Source organism: Haliaeetus albicilla, chromosome 23 (assembly GCF_947461875.1).
Source record: "Haliaeetus albicilla chromosome 23, bHalAlb1.1, whole genome shotgun sequence".
Classification (NCBI taxonomy): Eukaryota; Metazoa; Chordata; class Aves; order Accipitriformes; family Accipitridae; genus Haliaeetus; species Haliaeetus albicilla.
Window position 1 is genome coordinate 4,563,068 of NC_091505.1, and position 12,729 is coordinate 4,575,796.

At 38.4% G+C, this 12,729-nt stretch overlaps 1 protein-coding gene across 1 annotated transcript in view; it reads right to left on the reverse strand.

Moving 5' to 3' along the window:
- Positions 1-849: 849 nt before the first annotated feature.
- The window catches only part of TMEM164 (transmembrane protein 164), a 47,114-nt gene continuing 35,234 nt past the window's right edge, over positions 850-12,729 (reverse strand). The window contains exons 6-7 of the mRNA XM_069810974.1: positions 7,704-7,804; positions 850-7,306 (exon numbers count right to left, since the gene is read on the reverse strand). Coding sequence (XP_069667075.1) covers positions 7,100-7,306; positions 7,704-7,804 — 308 coding nt within the window. The 3' untranslated portion in view covers positions 850-7,099. The remainder of the gene's footprint in view (positions 7,307-7,703; positions 7,805-12,729) is intronic.

A 12,729-nucleotide genomic window follows, 5' to 3' on the forward strand; every position in this document is an offset into this window, starting at 1 on the left:
GTTCCTCAGCTGCATGAAAACTTAAAACTTCTATAACATATATAATAATACAGGTGGGCAGATCCAGTACGTTCTTTTTGCAGGAACAGTATTTGCCAGGAAGCTTACACAATGAAATAAATACCTGCTTGTCTGAGATGTACTGGCTCACAACATTACTGCAGTCTATTTAAATGTATTTTTAATTACAGCCAGATTCTGAAGTGCATTAAAACGACTTTGCCATCACCTATGGTATAAGATTGAGTACCTTAATTACAGTAGCTTTCTGAACAAAGTTTTGAGCTGAAAACCTCTGTACATGTTCTATGATCTTCTACTAAAGTGACATAGAACAGGAAATAAAAGACGCCTGCCAAAGTCGTGGCAAGAACAGCAGCAGAAGCGTAAAGAAAGCATCATAACACTATAATGCTGTTTCCTGAGCTCTTTACCTGAAAGACATGGACAGGGAATATTTAAACAGTGATTAAAGGATCTATGATGTCCTACAGTGAGGTCTGCCAGTAAACTCAGGCTTGGGTCATGTTGATTGACAGATCACAGGCACAGGTTGTACTTAAATGCTTAAAACTTCCAGAAATCCCGGTAATCATTGTTCTCACTTACAGAAACTGCTATGTGCAAAGTGGACTACATCTAGCAGTACAGACTGCTTGACAGGAGAATTCATATTCTTATCTGATTTGATGATTAGCTATCAATTAAAGTCCTTCTGTGACTCTAACTGTTAATATTACAAATTGAAGTGGAAAGCCAATTTTGGTTTTCCTATCTGGTTTTAAAAAGTCTTAAACAAGACAGACTCAGTGCCTGGCACAATTAGAATGATAACAAAACTGTACAGTATCCATTAAAATGCATTTATTTATTTTAATTCAAAGGTTTAACAACTATTTGCCCAGTGATCTGGACTTAGGGCACAACAACAAAAAAGAACATCAGACCAAAATACAAAAACAAGTACACAAATTACCCCTTATTTGTAAATGTTACCTCATAACCAAGTTTTAGCACATTAAAAAGTTTACAAAATTCATAACACTCTTACAAATTATTCAGAACTAACAGCATATGTGGCAGTTGAGCCTCTCCACATCCATCCTTGCCCTTGCCGTACCATTCTGTGCCTGGATAACGCCATGGTTGAACTAGAGGGTAGGGGAACTGGAGCTGCACGTTTCCAAAGACTGCTGTGTGCTTCAGACCAGTGCCTGAGCAACTCCAGCTCCCCGGCACAGTCTGGTTGGTGAGAGTGGTGTGGGTACGCTCGCTGTTCTGCCTGCTGCGTCCTCTGCAGCATTGAGATAATGACTCAGTAAATGCAGAAATAATTTAAAAAAAGTACAAAATTGACCCTGAAGAAAAAATAAAATCATTTAAAAAAACAGCTTGGCTTTGACTAAGTTACACTAAAAGCTGCAAGACAGATTTACAGCAATATCACTTGAGTACGAGATCACAAAAATCAACAGATTTGTTATGAGTCTTATCACTGTAAAAATGAAAACATCAAAGTTGACCTGTCTGGCTGCAGAAACCTTTCGCCTCCTAACAGGGCTGACATGCCCTCTTCCTAGTTTTTGGCTTTTTCAGAGCTTTATTAACTATTAGGACTAATTTAATTGCTAGGAATCCACCTCTAGTGAAACAATTGCAACAGTGAGGAAAAACAGCATGTCTATATTTTCCATTAGCTATAGATGCACACAAAACAAATGCCTGTGGTGTTTAGATGCAAGACTTAGAACATAAAAGTACAGTAATATAACAGTTGCAAATAGCCATTCCTGAAAGAAAAACTAAACTGGGCTTTACAAAATGATATCAAATATACAGAAATATCAAAACCCTGATTGTGGCCAGAAACAGATGGATAAACCTACAATGAGGTACTCTATAATCTTAAGGTATGCAAATGGACTGACTTGCTTATAAGCAGCATTTGTCAAGCCCTAAGAAGCTGAACCGAAACCAAGTAGAGCGGTGTGTTCATAGACTGTGGCTTTTCATTGATTTATACAAGTACGGTCAAGAGCTGTTAATTTTCACCCTTCAAAATAAACAAGATGCAAATTCTTCTTTGGTGCTTAAACAGGAGGAAGTTAAACAAATAGATACAGCTCAAACACTGTGTACAGTGTCTGAATCCTTGAAAAATAGCACTGCATGTACCCTGGACAGCTAAAGCCTTGGCACAATAATCTCAATATTCACAGGCTGAATTGCCAGATGTTGTGGTGGGTGTAGAAATTCTACTATCTCGCTTTTCTGCTTTAGAGGGCTACTTACTCTGAGGCTGCATAAACAAACCGATCCGTAAACAAGTTTATTGTAGTTACTAATGCTTCATTTATGTGTACATTGGGAGGTAAATTTAGACAGTCATTCCCTGGCAGTAGGAGCAATCAATTTCATTTCTCCTTGTTTATTTTGTTTGAAGTGCCTACAGTACTAGAAATTAGGAGAGTAGAAGGTTCTGGTCAGACACCTTAATACATACCAACTTCTCTGTGAAGTCTAGGCATTGGCACTGCACAAGAATTTTTTCTGGTATTGTGCCTGACTTGCTAGTGGACAGCAAATCCACAGTCCACTTGGGATGAGATTTTACAGTCGGCTTAAGCTGCTGCTGAAAGGAATAGGCTGTCTGGCTATCTGGTTCCCCTCCTGCTCTGCCCCATAGCTATTGCTAATGTTTTCATAACTCTTAGTACTGTGACAAAAGATTTAGGAACATTTGACCAGGGAGGACTCGGACTACCCTTTCAATTGTACATTGCACTGCTGCAATGTAAAAACTCATCACCAGGTACTGGGCAACAGCTTCAAGTTATCTTGACATAGATCATGTGCATAATACCACAGGAGAGAATGTCAATTAGGTTTCAAGAATAGCAGTATAGTTTTGTTCTTTAATTTCCAGCATAAATAAGTATAAAAGCAACCAAAGAAATCATCCATATAGCATAACTGCCTGTGAAACAAACCAATCAGGGAAAAGAAAATTGGCCTCTGCCAGGGCAGAGAATAAAGAACTCCTATGGAGATTAAGTATTCGTCTTACCCAGTCAGACCAATATCCTGCACATTGAACAAGCTCTGTCTGATGCGTATTCCAAACAGATACCAGAGACAGCTGAGGAATAAAGGATGGGAAGTTCAATGACATTAGCTTCAGAAGTCCATTCCCCTTCTGCTCCCACTCTGACCTGTTCTTCACCTTCTGTGAAGCTTGTGTCTCAGCTATGCTGATACTGTTTCTTGTGGTGCCATACCATAAACCAAAATGAAATAGTACATTTTAAAAGCCTTCAAAAAGGGGCAAGGGGAGGGAGGGAATAATTTAACTTTGGGGCCCCTCACTACAAGACAGACATTGAGCTGCTGGAGCGAGCATGTCCAGAGAAGGGCAACGAATCTGGTGAAGGGTCTAGAGCACAAGTATTACAAGGAGCAGCTGAGGGAACTGGGGTTGTTTAGTCTGGAGAAAAGGAGGCTGAGGGGAGCCCTTATTGCTCTCTACAGCTACCTGAAAGGAGGTTGTAATGAGGTAGATGTCAGTCTCTTCTCCCAAGTAACAAGCGACAGGACAAGAGGAAATGGGCTCAAGTTGTGCCAGGGGAGGTTTAGATTCGGTATTAGGAAAAATTTCTTCACCGAAAGGGTTGCCAAGCACTGGGACAGGCTGCCCAGGAAGTGGTGGAGTCACCATCCCTGGAGGTATTTAAAAGATGTGTAGATGTGGTGCTTAAGGGATGTGGTTTAGTGATGGACTTGGCAGTGTTAGGTTTATGGTTGGACTCCATCATCTTAAGGATCTTTTCCAACCTAAATGATTCTGTTCTATCTCAGCCAGCTTCACTGATACTGTACAACAAGCAAAGAAGCAACAGCTTACTGTCAAACAAAAGGTGAAGGTTCCACTGCCTTCCCTCCCACCTGCCTCCAACTGCACCATTCAACTCTTTTACAGCAGCTCCAATACCTCTAAAATCTTTACTGGGTGTAGTAGTTGGTTTACCTCTCTGCTTTTTTGCCGAATTTCCTTCTTCAGTTAGCCATTTTAGCAACTTAAATTGGTACAGAAGAATTCAACAAGCTCCAGAACCTGCACAGGTAAGATTTGGAAGGGGAATATAAGTGTCCCATTGGTTTTGATGAGCAGTTCTGTCAGCATACTCCATGTTCTGAAATTATGCCTGAAATTTCTACCATGACTCAAAACAACTGGACCAGCGTAACAGAGAAAAAGCATAAGTCACAGCACAGTGACAGAAACAGACTTCTGTGGTACAGCGTGGGTGGGAAGGCAGGAGCAATCACTTACAGTGGCTCTGCTATCAAAGTGAATGGTACAAGTGGTACGACTGCACCAAGAATGCTTTCATCCAAATTGCCCCAGGGACTTCCCTCAGGTAGCTATATTTAACATTGCCATTCCTGCTACTGAATTTTAAGTCAGTCAGAAGAGCTCACAAACTTTGCCTGCAAAGCAAACAGCCTGCACTGAGACACCTGAGCTTATTTAAATGCTCCTGCAGTCTTAATTGACCAGAGGCAGTCAATGGTGGCAAACAGCAGCTGTTTTATACTTGTTTAGAATGCCCTGAAGCATATGACTATAGATAGGAAATGTTGTAGTTAAAAAAAAAAAAAAGCCTGCTACTTCCATGTAACTCAGAAATTTTCCCAGTAGCTACAATATTCTGAAGAAAAAATAAAGAAACAGGAAAGATTCTTAAACAAAACGTCAGTGAAGTTAAGCAAATAATAATGTGAAATAGTATTTGCAAAATTTGGCTAAAATAATTCTATTGTAATACCAAACATTCCTTCTAAGCAGGACTGAATTCAACATAAGGCATTTTGCCAAATTCTTAAGTAAATAAATAAACCATGATACACTTGACAGTAACTATGGGGAGGGAAGAATCACTGTAGATTTCATTCAGCTATTCATAGGAGATGAAGTATATTAATAGGGGGGACGCTTTAACATCCAGCACTGCATCTTAGCATCTCCCAGCAACATCCTGTATTTCACCATGAAATACTGAATCTGCTGAAATAAATAGCAAATATTTCTATCACTTCAGCAGCTAATTAAGTGGTCTTCCACAGACAGATTCAGGCCTTCAGTACCAATGCCTTCATTCTTTAGGCCCCACTCCACACATACTTAAGTAACATATGCCCAGCTTTACTGAGGCAGCAGTGAGACTACTTGATGAAATTCATTATGTACTTAGACATTTGCAGGATCAACAACTGACAGTTAACTCCGTATGCTGGCAGTTCTTATTACCAGGTGCTTAGCTTTCTCAAGCTGAATTCTGATTAAAAAGACAAGGAGCCATACAGTCTGTATAACTAAGACTAGCTATACATGTTTGATGGATAGTTTAGGTATATGTCACATGTTCTCAAGTTGTGAGAGTACAGTATATTTATTATGTATATATATACACAGCAAGGCATGGAAGAAAGCCAGAAACCAGTGTGTAAATTAGAATGTGGGACTATATTTTGGATTGAGGTGTACTTTTTTTTTTAATTATATGGAATAAAAAAAATATTCGAAGTAGCCATTGGTTCCCTCTCCAATGAAAATTTTTCTTTTTTAAGTAAAAAAAAAAAAAAAGTCAACCACTTCTCATTCTTACTTTGCCTTCTTGAGGTATAAATGACTGTACCTTAACTTCAGAACATATCTTCAGGTGATCCAGCTGGAGGAGGTATGGTTTTGTTTTATCTTACAAGTCACAGCTTTGACAACACAATGAATCTACAAACTGCAACAAACTTTTGTACAACAAAATTCCTACAGCCCTGAAAGACAACAGTCTGCATAATAGACTCAACAGTTAACTACCCGGAGGAACACAGTAAAGATTTCCCATCACTATGCCCACCAGTTTCTCCTCTAGCCTTGGAAAATTTGAACAGGTACACACAGTTTACTATTTATCATTCTGCCTATCTACATCCTGTTGTCCAAAAGACACATTGACAGGAAGGTTTAGTCATACTAGTAAACTGGAACACTTTCTGCTCAGTAGAGGCCTGCATTGATTTGACTTTTTACATCTGTATTTTAAAATCAGTATACAGAATGTATTAGAGCTGTAGAGACAGAACATAGTTTCATTTTGTTTCCTCACTAACCACTCTACTGAGTGAAGATCAGTGTAGAACACAGAGGAGGAATGTTTCAAAATCTAGTAAGTAAAAAAGGAAAACTGATGTTTATGTTGGACATTGGATCTCCACTCCCTCTCCAATCTAAGCTAAGTGAAAAAAACATTTTTGTTCAAAGTCAGGTCAGAACAGTGGATTAAATACATTATCATAGCTTATACGTAACATGGTCTTTTGAAATTATTTCAACATGGTGTTTTTCTACTCACTCAAATAAAAGCATAACCAAAGCATCAAGATCTGATGACACTTAGCCAGATAGATATTTATCCACAGCAGCTTAGAAATCAAGTAGTTGCTTAAAAAAAAAATTTTTTTTTAATGAGTTATTGTTCCCCAACATTTTCAACCAGCTTAAAGAAAATACAGTAGAACCTCACTGTTTTGCACTTACAACTGGGAGATTAAGTGTACATCGTTTCACTGTGACCATTTTGCAACATTCAAGTGCTAAGAGTTAAGCCAGGATGATGCACTTCAACGTGTGTTCTGTTCACATCACTGGAGTGTTGTAATTCAGCTTTATTTCCTATCCTATGATATAAGCGTACTTCTATTTAATGGAAAATAAGTCAAAACGAGGTAGCATTGCCACTCTCTTCGCTGGAATGTGGACAGATCCTGGCCTAATTTTAAACGGTAGCTTAGCAAGATTCTACTGTAATCTACACAAAATGTATAAAACATGAACCTTTTCCAGAATAAGGCCACTAATTTTGCCATTGGCAATAGGCAGTGAGAAACAGCAGTTAAAAAAAACCTCACTTGATTATTGAGGTGTTTCTGAGGCAATAAACTGTGGGGAGAAGTATAAACACATTGTCGTCTCATCCCTCCTCTTTGTTTTCCAGTATAAGTATCTCTGCTTCCTGTATGTACTACATCATGGGGAGAAATTTCAGTCTATTTTCTTAGCTGGGAGTCTAAGCAAGTCCATGCTACATTTAAAGATGGGGACAGCACTGTAAAACAGTAGGATTACAAGTTTCCCATGAGTCATGGTCATGACAGTCTGATGTCCAGATGCCCAGATTCGATACCAGGGCCCATAAAAAGGATCTGAGACGGCTGGGCACAACATGTTGTTCAAATTCACTTCTGTAACCTGAGAAAGTGACAACAAATTTATAAATTAATAGTATTTTTGTGTTGCACTGATTCAGACACCTAAAATGGTAATTTTGAAAATACCATAATAATAAAAAATGTTTAGGTGGCACTCCTTTGTTCAACACAAGTAGGGTAGCTTTCAGAAGGAAAGCAGGTCCAAATTCAGTTGTGCGCATTTAATAGATGGATTTATGCAGGTACATAATCAATTTATGAAATATTTTACCAATGCTTGTGAGATATGAGATACAAATGCCCATTAGAACATGCAATTAAAAATTTGCATGCAAGTAGTCTTATCCATATATATCGGGATGTTTTGAAAAACTAGTCAGTGTTTTTACTTTGAATGTACTTGCAAACTATCCATTTATTAACCTCTATTTACTTACCAATCCCAGAATCTGCAAGATGCTAAAATGATACACAAACATAAACCCCGTGGATAAAAGAGCCCACCAGAAATTGCAGAGTGGTTCTGGAGTGTAGATACCTTGAAAAGAAAGGAATACATTAGTATTCAGCTGAATTGCTGTGTCCATCAAACACTCATGAATAATCCTCTCTTCTGCTTTGTGGATGTTAGGGCATCTGGCTTTAGCTGATAACCTACTCAATACCATTATAGTAATTAATATTTGAGAGCCTTCTTACCTGGAGCATCCTGATCAGTTTGTTCCCTCCTTCTGGTCCAGCAGTAAAATGTACAATACGTTACCTCATGAAGCTTGCCTATTTTTCACCAACACCAGTGATATGTACCCCATTCTTCCTTCTACCACAGAAGTACTAAATGATTTTGAAATACAGTAATGGTATACAATGAATCTTCAAAAATCAGATTATTTATACTTAAACACCTGCCTCTTATGGGGGCTATGACTTCAGCATGCACAGAACTAACCTAGGTAGTGGCAGTTCTTGCACAGCACTGTATTAGAGTATAGCCTAATTACCATTTCCTAGTTTTTAATAGTTTAACAACTATTAAAAAGTAACTTGCACCAATAAAGCCTAGGAACAGAAAAGCTGTATAAAGTGGTCAATCCATTAATGACAGACTGTGCTTTTAAATGAAAACTGCTGTGGAGGTATTTTCAGATATACACTACAAAATTTTATAATCAGTAGATATCACAGATACTGTAAAGTTTTTTTTTCCCCTTCAAATGAAGTAGCAGATATCACATTATTCCTGGGTTCACCTTTCTCTCTCTCCTCCTGAAACTAGGTTTTGTCAATTTACTGACAAAACACAGTATCACGTGATCTAGAATATACCAAGGCAATCAGAGCTAATAAAATTACCCTTAGATACAAGACTGTTTCTGGAATTAAATATTCAATCATCACATGGTGAGAACAAAAACAGTTTACAGAGTTCTCAACACTCTTACTAGCACACATAAAAATTTCAGTGTAAGATATGGGGAAAAATACTATTTTCCTTATGACTTTAATAACTTAACCTAGGGACAATAAAAGATGCACCGTGTCATGCTGCTCAGCTGCTATAAGAAGTTGTAGAGTTTCAGATGATTGTAAAAATACGCTGGCATTTTTTATCTGCCTTTGTCTGCTCTCTGATCCATTAGATATTATTAAATATTGGAACATGTATCCAGTACTCAAAGGATAGCTTACAGCACAGAGTGCAATATTCATATTAGCCTTTGCTAGCCAGCACATTCAGTAATTACCAGGAAGTAATTACAGACTTCAGCATATACTGTACAGGGCTACTGGGAACTAACTACACATGCGTAGCTAGCTATGACAGAACTCACCAGACTAAAGCTGGTATGAGTATGCCTATGTATGGTGTCATATGTAGATAAAGGCAAATAACTGCTGTTAACTTGCTTTACGACACCACCATATAATGGTACATCCTGTCTCAGGTTTAAAATCCCTAGAGCACTGCTTTCTCAATCCCTGTTGCCCTTTCACAATTCTTTTCTGCACAGTTTTCTTCCATAGCTTGTACCAATCATGCCAGTTCAGATTGATTTTGCAGTAGCTACCTGAAATAATCTAATTTAGATATAATTTTGTGAATGTTACAATTTCAAAATTACCTACGCTTTATTGTCTAAACCTGTACATCTATTCGTTGTCCACTCAAAATAACATAGCTTCTCTCTTGCTAGTCAACAGAGATTAAGGAATTGATTGTATGCTTGAATGACAGCAGCACATACGCACTCCATATATCACTCACTGACTTTAATGAGCAGCAATATTAACGTAATTACCCGAGATACAACGGCACACCATGTTTCAGTAAGCAAGCTGTGACTTGGTGCAACCGTGATAAATATGAGCAGAGAAGCTACTCTGAAAGCATAAGGCAGCTAATAAGATTTCTTATCCAGTGGGAAGGTGAAGGTCAGAAGAAGTGTCTGAACTATAAGCAAAACTCAAAGGTAAAAGTGAACTCTACATGAGTAACTTTAAGTGGAGTACTCTACAGGTAAAGGGAAAAAAATTCACAGCAGTCTAATTCTTCAAATGTACTTAGCAAGCACAATCTAAGAGCTGGTATCCTATTTAGAAAATGGTACAGGAGACTTTACTTAAATAGCAATGATATTCATTAAACTCCCCTGCTGGAAAACATCAGATACGTGATACCACCTTGAATATGGTTTTTCATTACAGAGAGCAAGAGAAGCAGCAGCTAGCCTTGGTGTCAGAGTTCAGGAGACCATGGCTCTATTTTTGGCTGCACCAACTTTAAGTGACCTGGTCAAGCTATACAGAAACTCTTTGTGCTCCCTGCTCAGCTGTAGAGCAAAGAAAACATCATTTGACTTGCAAAGGTTTTTTTGTGTTGTCTTTGCAGTTTTAGGTGCATGTTTAACCTAGATACAAAACACAAAATAAAATTTAAATAAGCCATCTAAAACAGCTCCCAGGAACTGGCAGAGTAGCACTATACCGAATTTGGTTTCGCATAAACTTGCCTGGTTGGCAGTTGCCTGTGTTATTTCAGAAGTATTTGACAAAGCCCGAGAACAGATGGTAGTAGTCTAAAAAGGTAAACACTCAGAAAAGCCAGAATCCAGAGACCTTGATATCTGGGGGACTTACAGTGCAGGTAGTATATAAACACTAAAATAGACAAGTGAACCCAGCTATGAAACAAGACTGGAGGGAGAAGGCAGTCATTAAAAGACTAAGGAAATCACACAAGATGACAAAACAGATCAGTGGCATAATTTGGCTTTGAACCCAAGTTTCTCATGTCCAGCTTCAATCTAGTCAGGGAATCATGTTTCAGAAGTCACTTAGGTGAGCTGTTTGGGTCCCTCCAGCAAAGAATTTCATACTGCTACATCCTCTCTCTGTTGCAAAACTTCAAAAAAATGTATTAGCAACTCTCACCCTCTACAGACTTTTGATCTCTCTTTATATAGAAAAATCCCTCCTTGCTAGAGTTTGCAATTCTGAAAATAATAGTGAGATTTTCAGCAGTAACTTTATTTGGACATCAAGGGACAAAAAGGAAACAACAACCTCCACATGAAAACATTTCAGAGAGCTCTGGATTCCCAAGTGTGCTTTGGGAAACTCATTTTAAATTCATACCTGGGATAATTTTCTGTACATTTCTCATCAGATAAATAATCACTACAGATTTTATTACTCTACGGTCCTGCTATTCAACAGATGACTGTTTAACGGAGCCATGTGGTCTATTTTCTGTAGTACAGTCTGTTAACAGAAACATACAAACAGGAGAACTGAGACCCAGCTGAGTGGTTGTTTGAATGGCCTGTGTTGGCTTTGGCAAAAGCTACTTGCTGCTTACATAGAAAATCAAGTTCAGTAAGTAGCAGTGAGTTTCACCCTCTATTCACTAAGGATCACAGGCAATTCTTATATGTTAAGCACTTTCGAAAATTTAATCCAACTGCCAGTCTGGCACTAATCTCATTCTCAAAAATGCTCATGCCCCAGACAGTTGAGACCATTCCAAATCAGGGTCATCCAAGTAGGCCGTATATTTACTCTTGTGTTGAAATAGCACGGCAGTGGATATTTCAGTTTAAATTAAGCTTCATTATTTCAATAGCATCAATAGAAAAGATTTCATATAGATTGAAGAGTTTGCGGTTCATCATCTGCTTCTGCAACAAGAATTTGTTGACCTTGAACATGCCAAGTGGTTAATTTTGCCATCTAGGAAATGGAAGTATGGCTTTAAAAATCAACAAAGTGACTCAATTTCTTTTATACTGCTTCCCCCCATAGTGTCTTGTGCTAATTCTAGTGTTCTTATGAACTATTACTTTTATTTAAAGTTCTCAAAACATAGGCTTGTAAAAATTTGAATGCAACTTAACAGAAAGTAATACTCCTTGTGTATTTCTGTGAAACATAATGCAGGAGAAGACTACTCCTCTGTTTGAATTAGAACCTAAATATAGTGCATTTTTTTAATTTAGTAGGGTGTTAAAATAATCTCTTTTTCCTAATTAATGTCTGGCTTTCATTCCCACTACATTTGATAGAGCTTTACCAGTTTTCCAGCCCAGCACACTCTCCTTCACAATTACAGGTAGACCTGCTTAATCCAAAACTCAGACCCACTATTACAATTCCTTCATTTTCAAGCTTATAAAAATGTGAGGGCAAATTTATTTCCATTTTATTTCCCTTGATCAAAGGGTTAATTCTAGTTGTGTGGCCTATTGAGCTAGCCTAGAGACCAAACTTCCTTTCCAGAGGAAAACAGGAAAAATGTTCACAAGAGGATGAGCCTGAAATCCAGTTTCCCCTACAGCTGTTCTGAATCTACGTGTAGATTTCAAAATACTACCTTATGCCAGAAGATTTCCATTTCCCTCAATGCCAGCTAGTCTCATCAGAATCGACTCAGACAGGGGTCTTATATTACCTGCTCCTCTCAGGAACCATTTTTTATATTCCATAAAGAAGCAGCAGCAGTTCTTCCTTCATATAGTAGTAGTTCCTCCATATACTGGTACATATCCTTCTAAACTTCTCTATGTCCTGGTAAGGGAGAGAAGTCTTTAACAGACCTTGGGCCCACTCAGAGAATGCCACATAAACATCCTTCTTTAGTTTTAAGTGTTTCATAATAGGCCACCATAGTTTCAAAGGAAATGTAACTGCCCAGTGCATAAAGCTCAGAGGGTCACACAACATAAGACATACATGTCCCCTCTTCTTCCTCTCCAGCCCTCTTAAATCATCAAATAAGATTATCCTGAAACCATCAAGCTACATGAGAGACTGCAGCATGAGCCTGCAGCCAGAGCAATGGCACACACCTCCAGCTGAGCAGTGCCACAGCCACCCTGCTGCTCAAGGTGCCATAGCAGAGGCACAGCTGGACAGTGAAACCAGCATTTACATCAAATACATGGGATTCAGGAGGTAGAGAAAAGC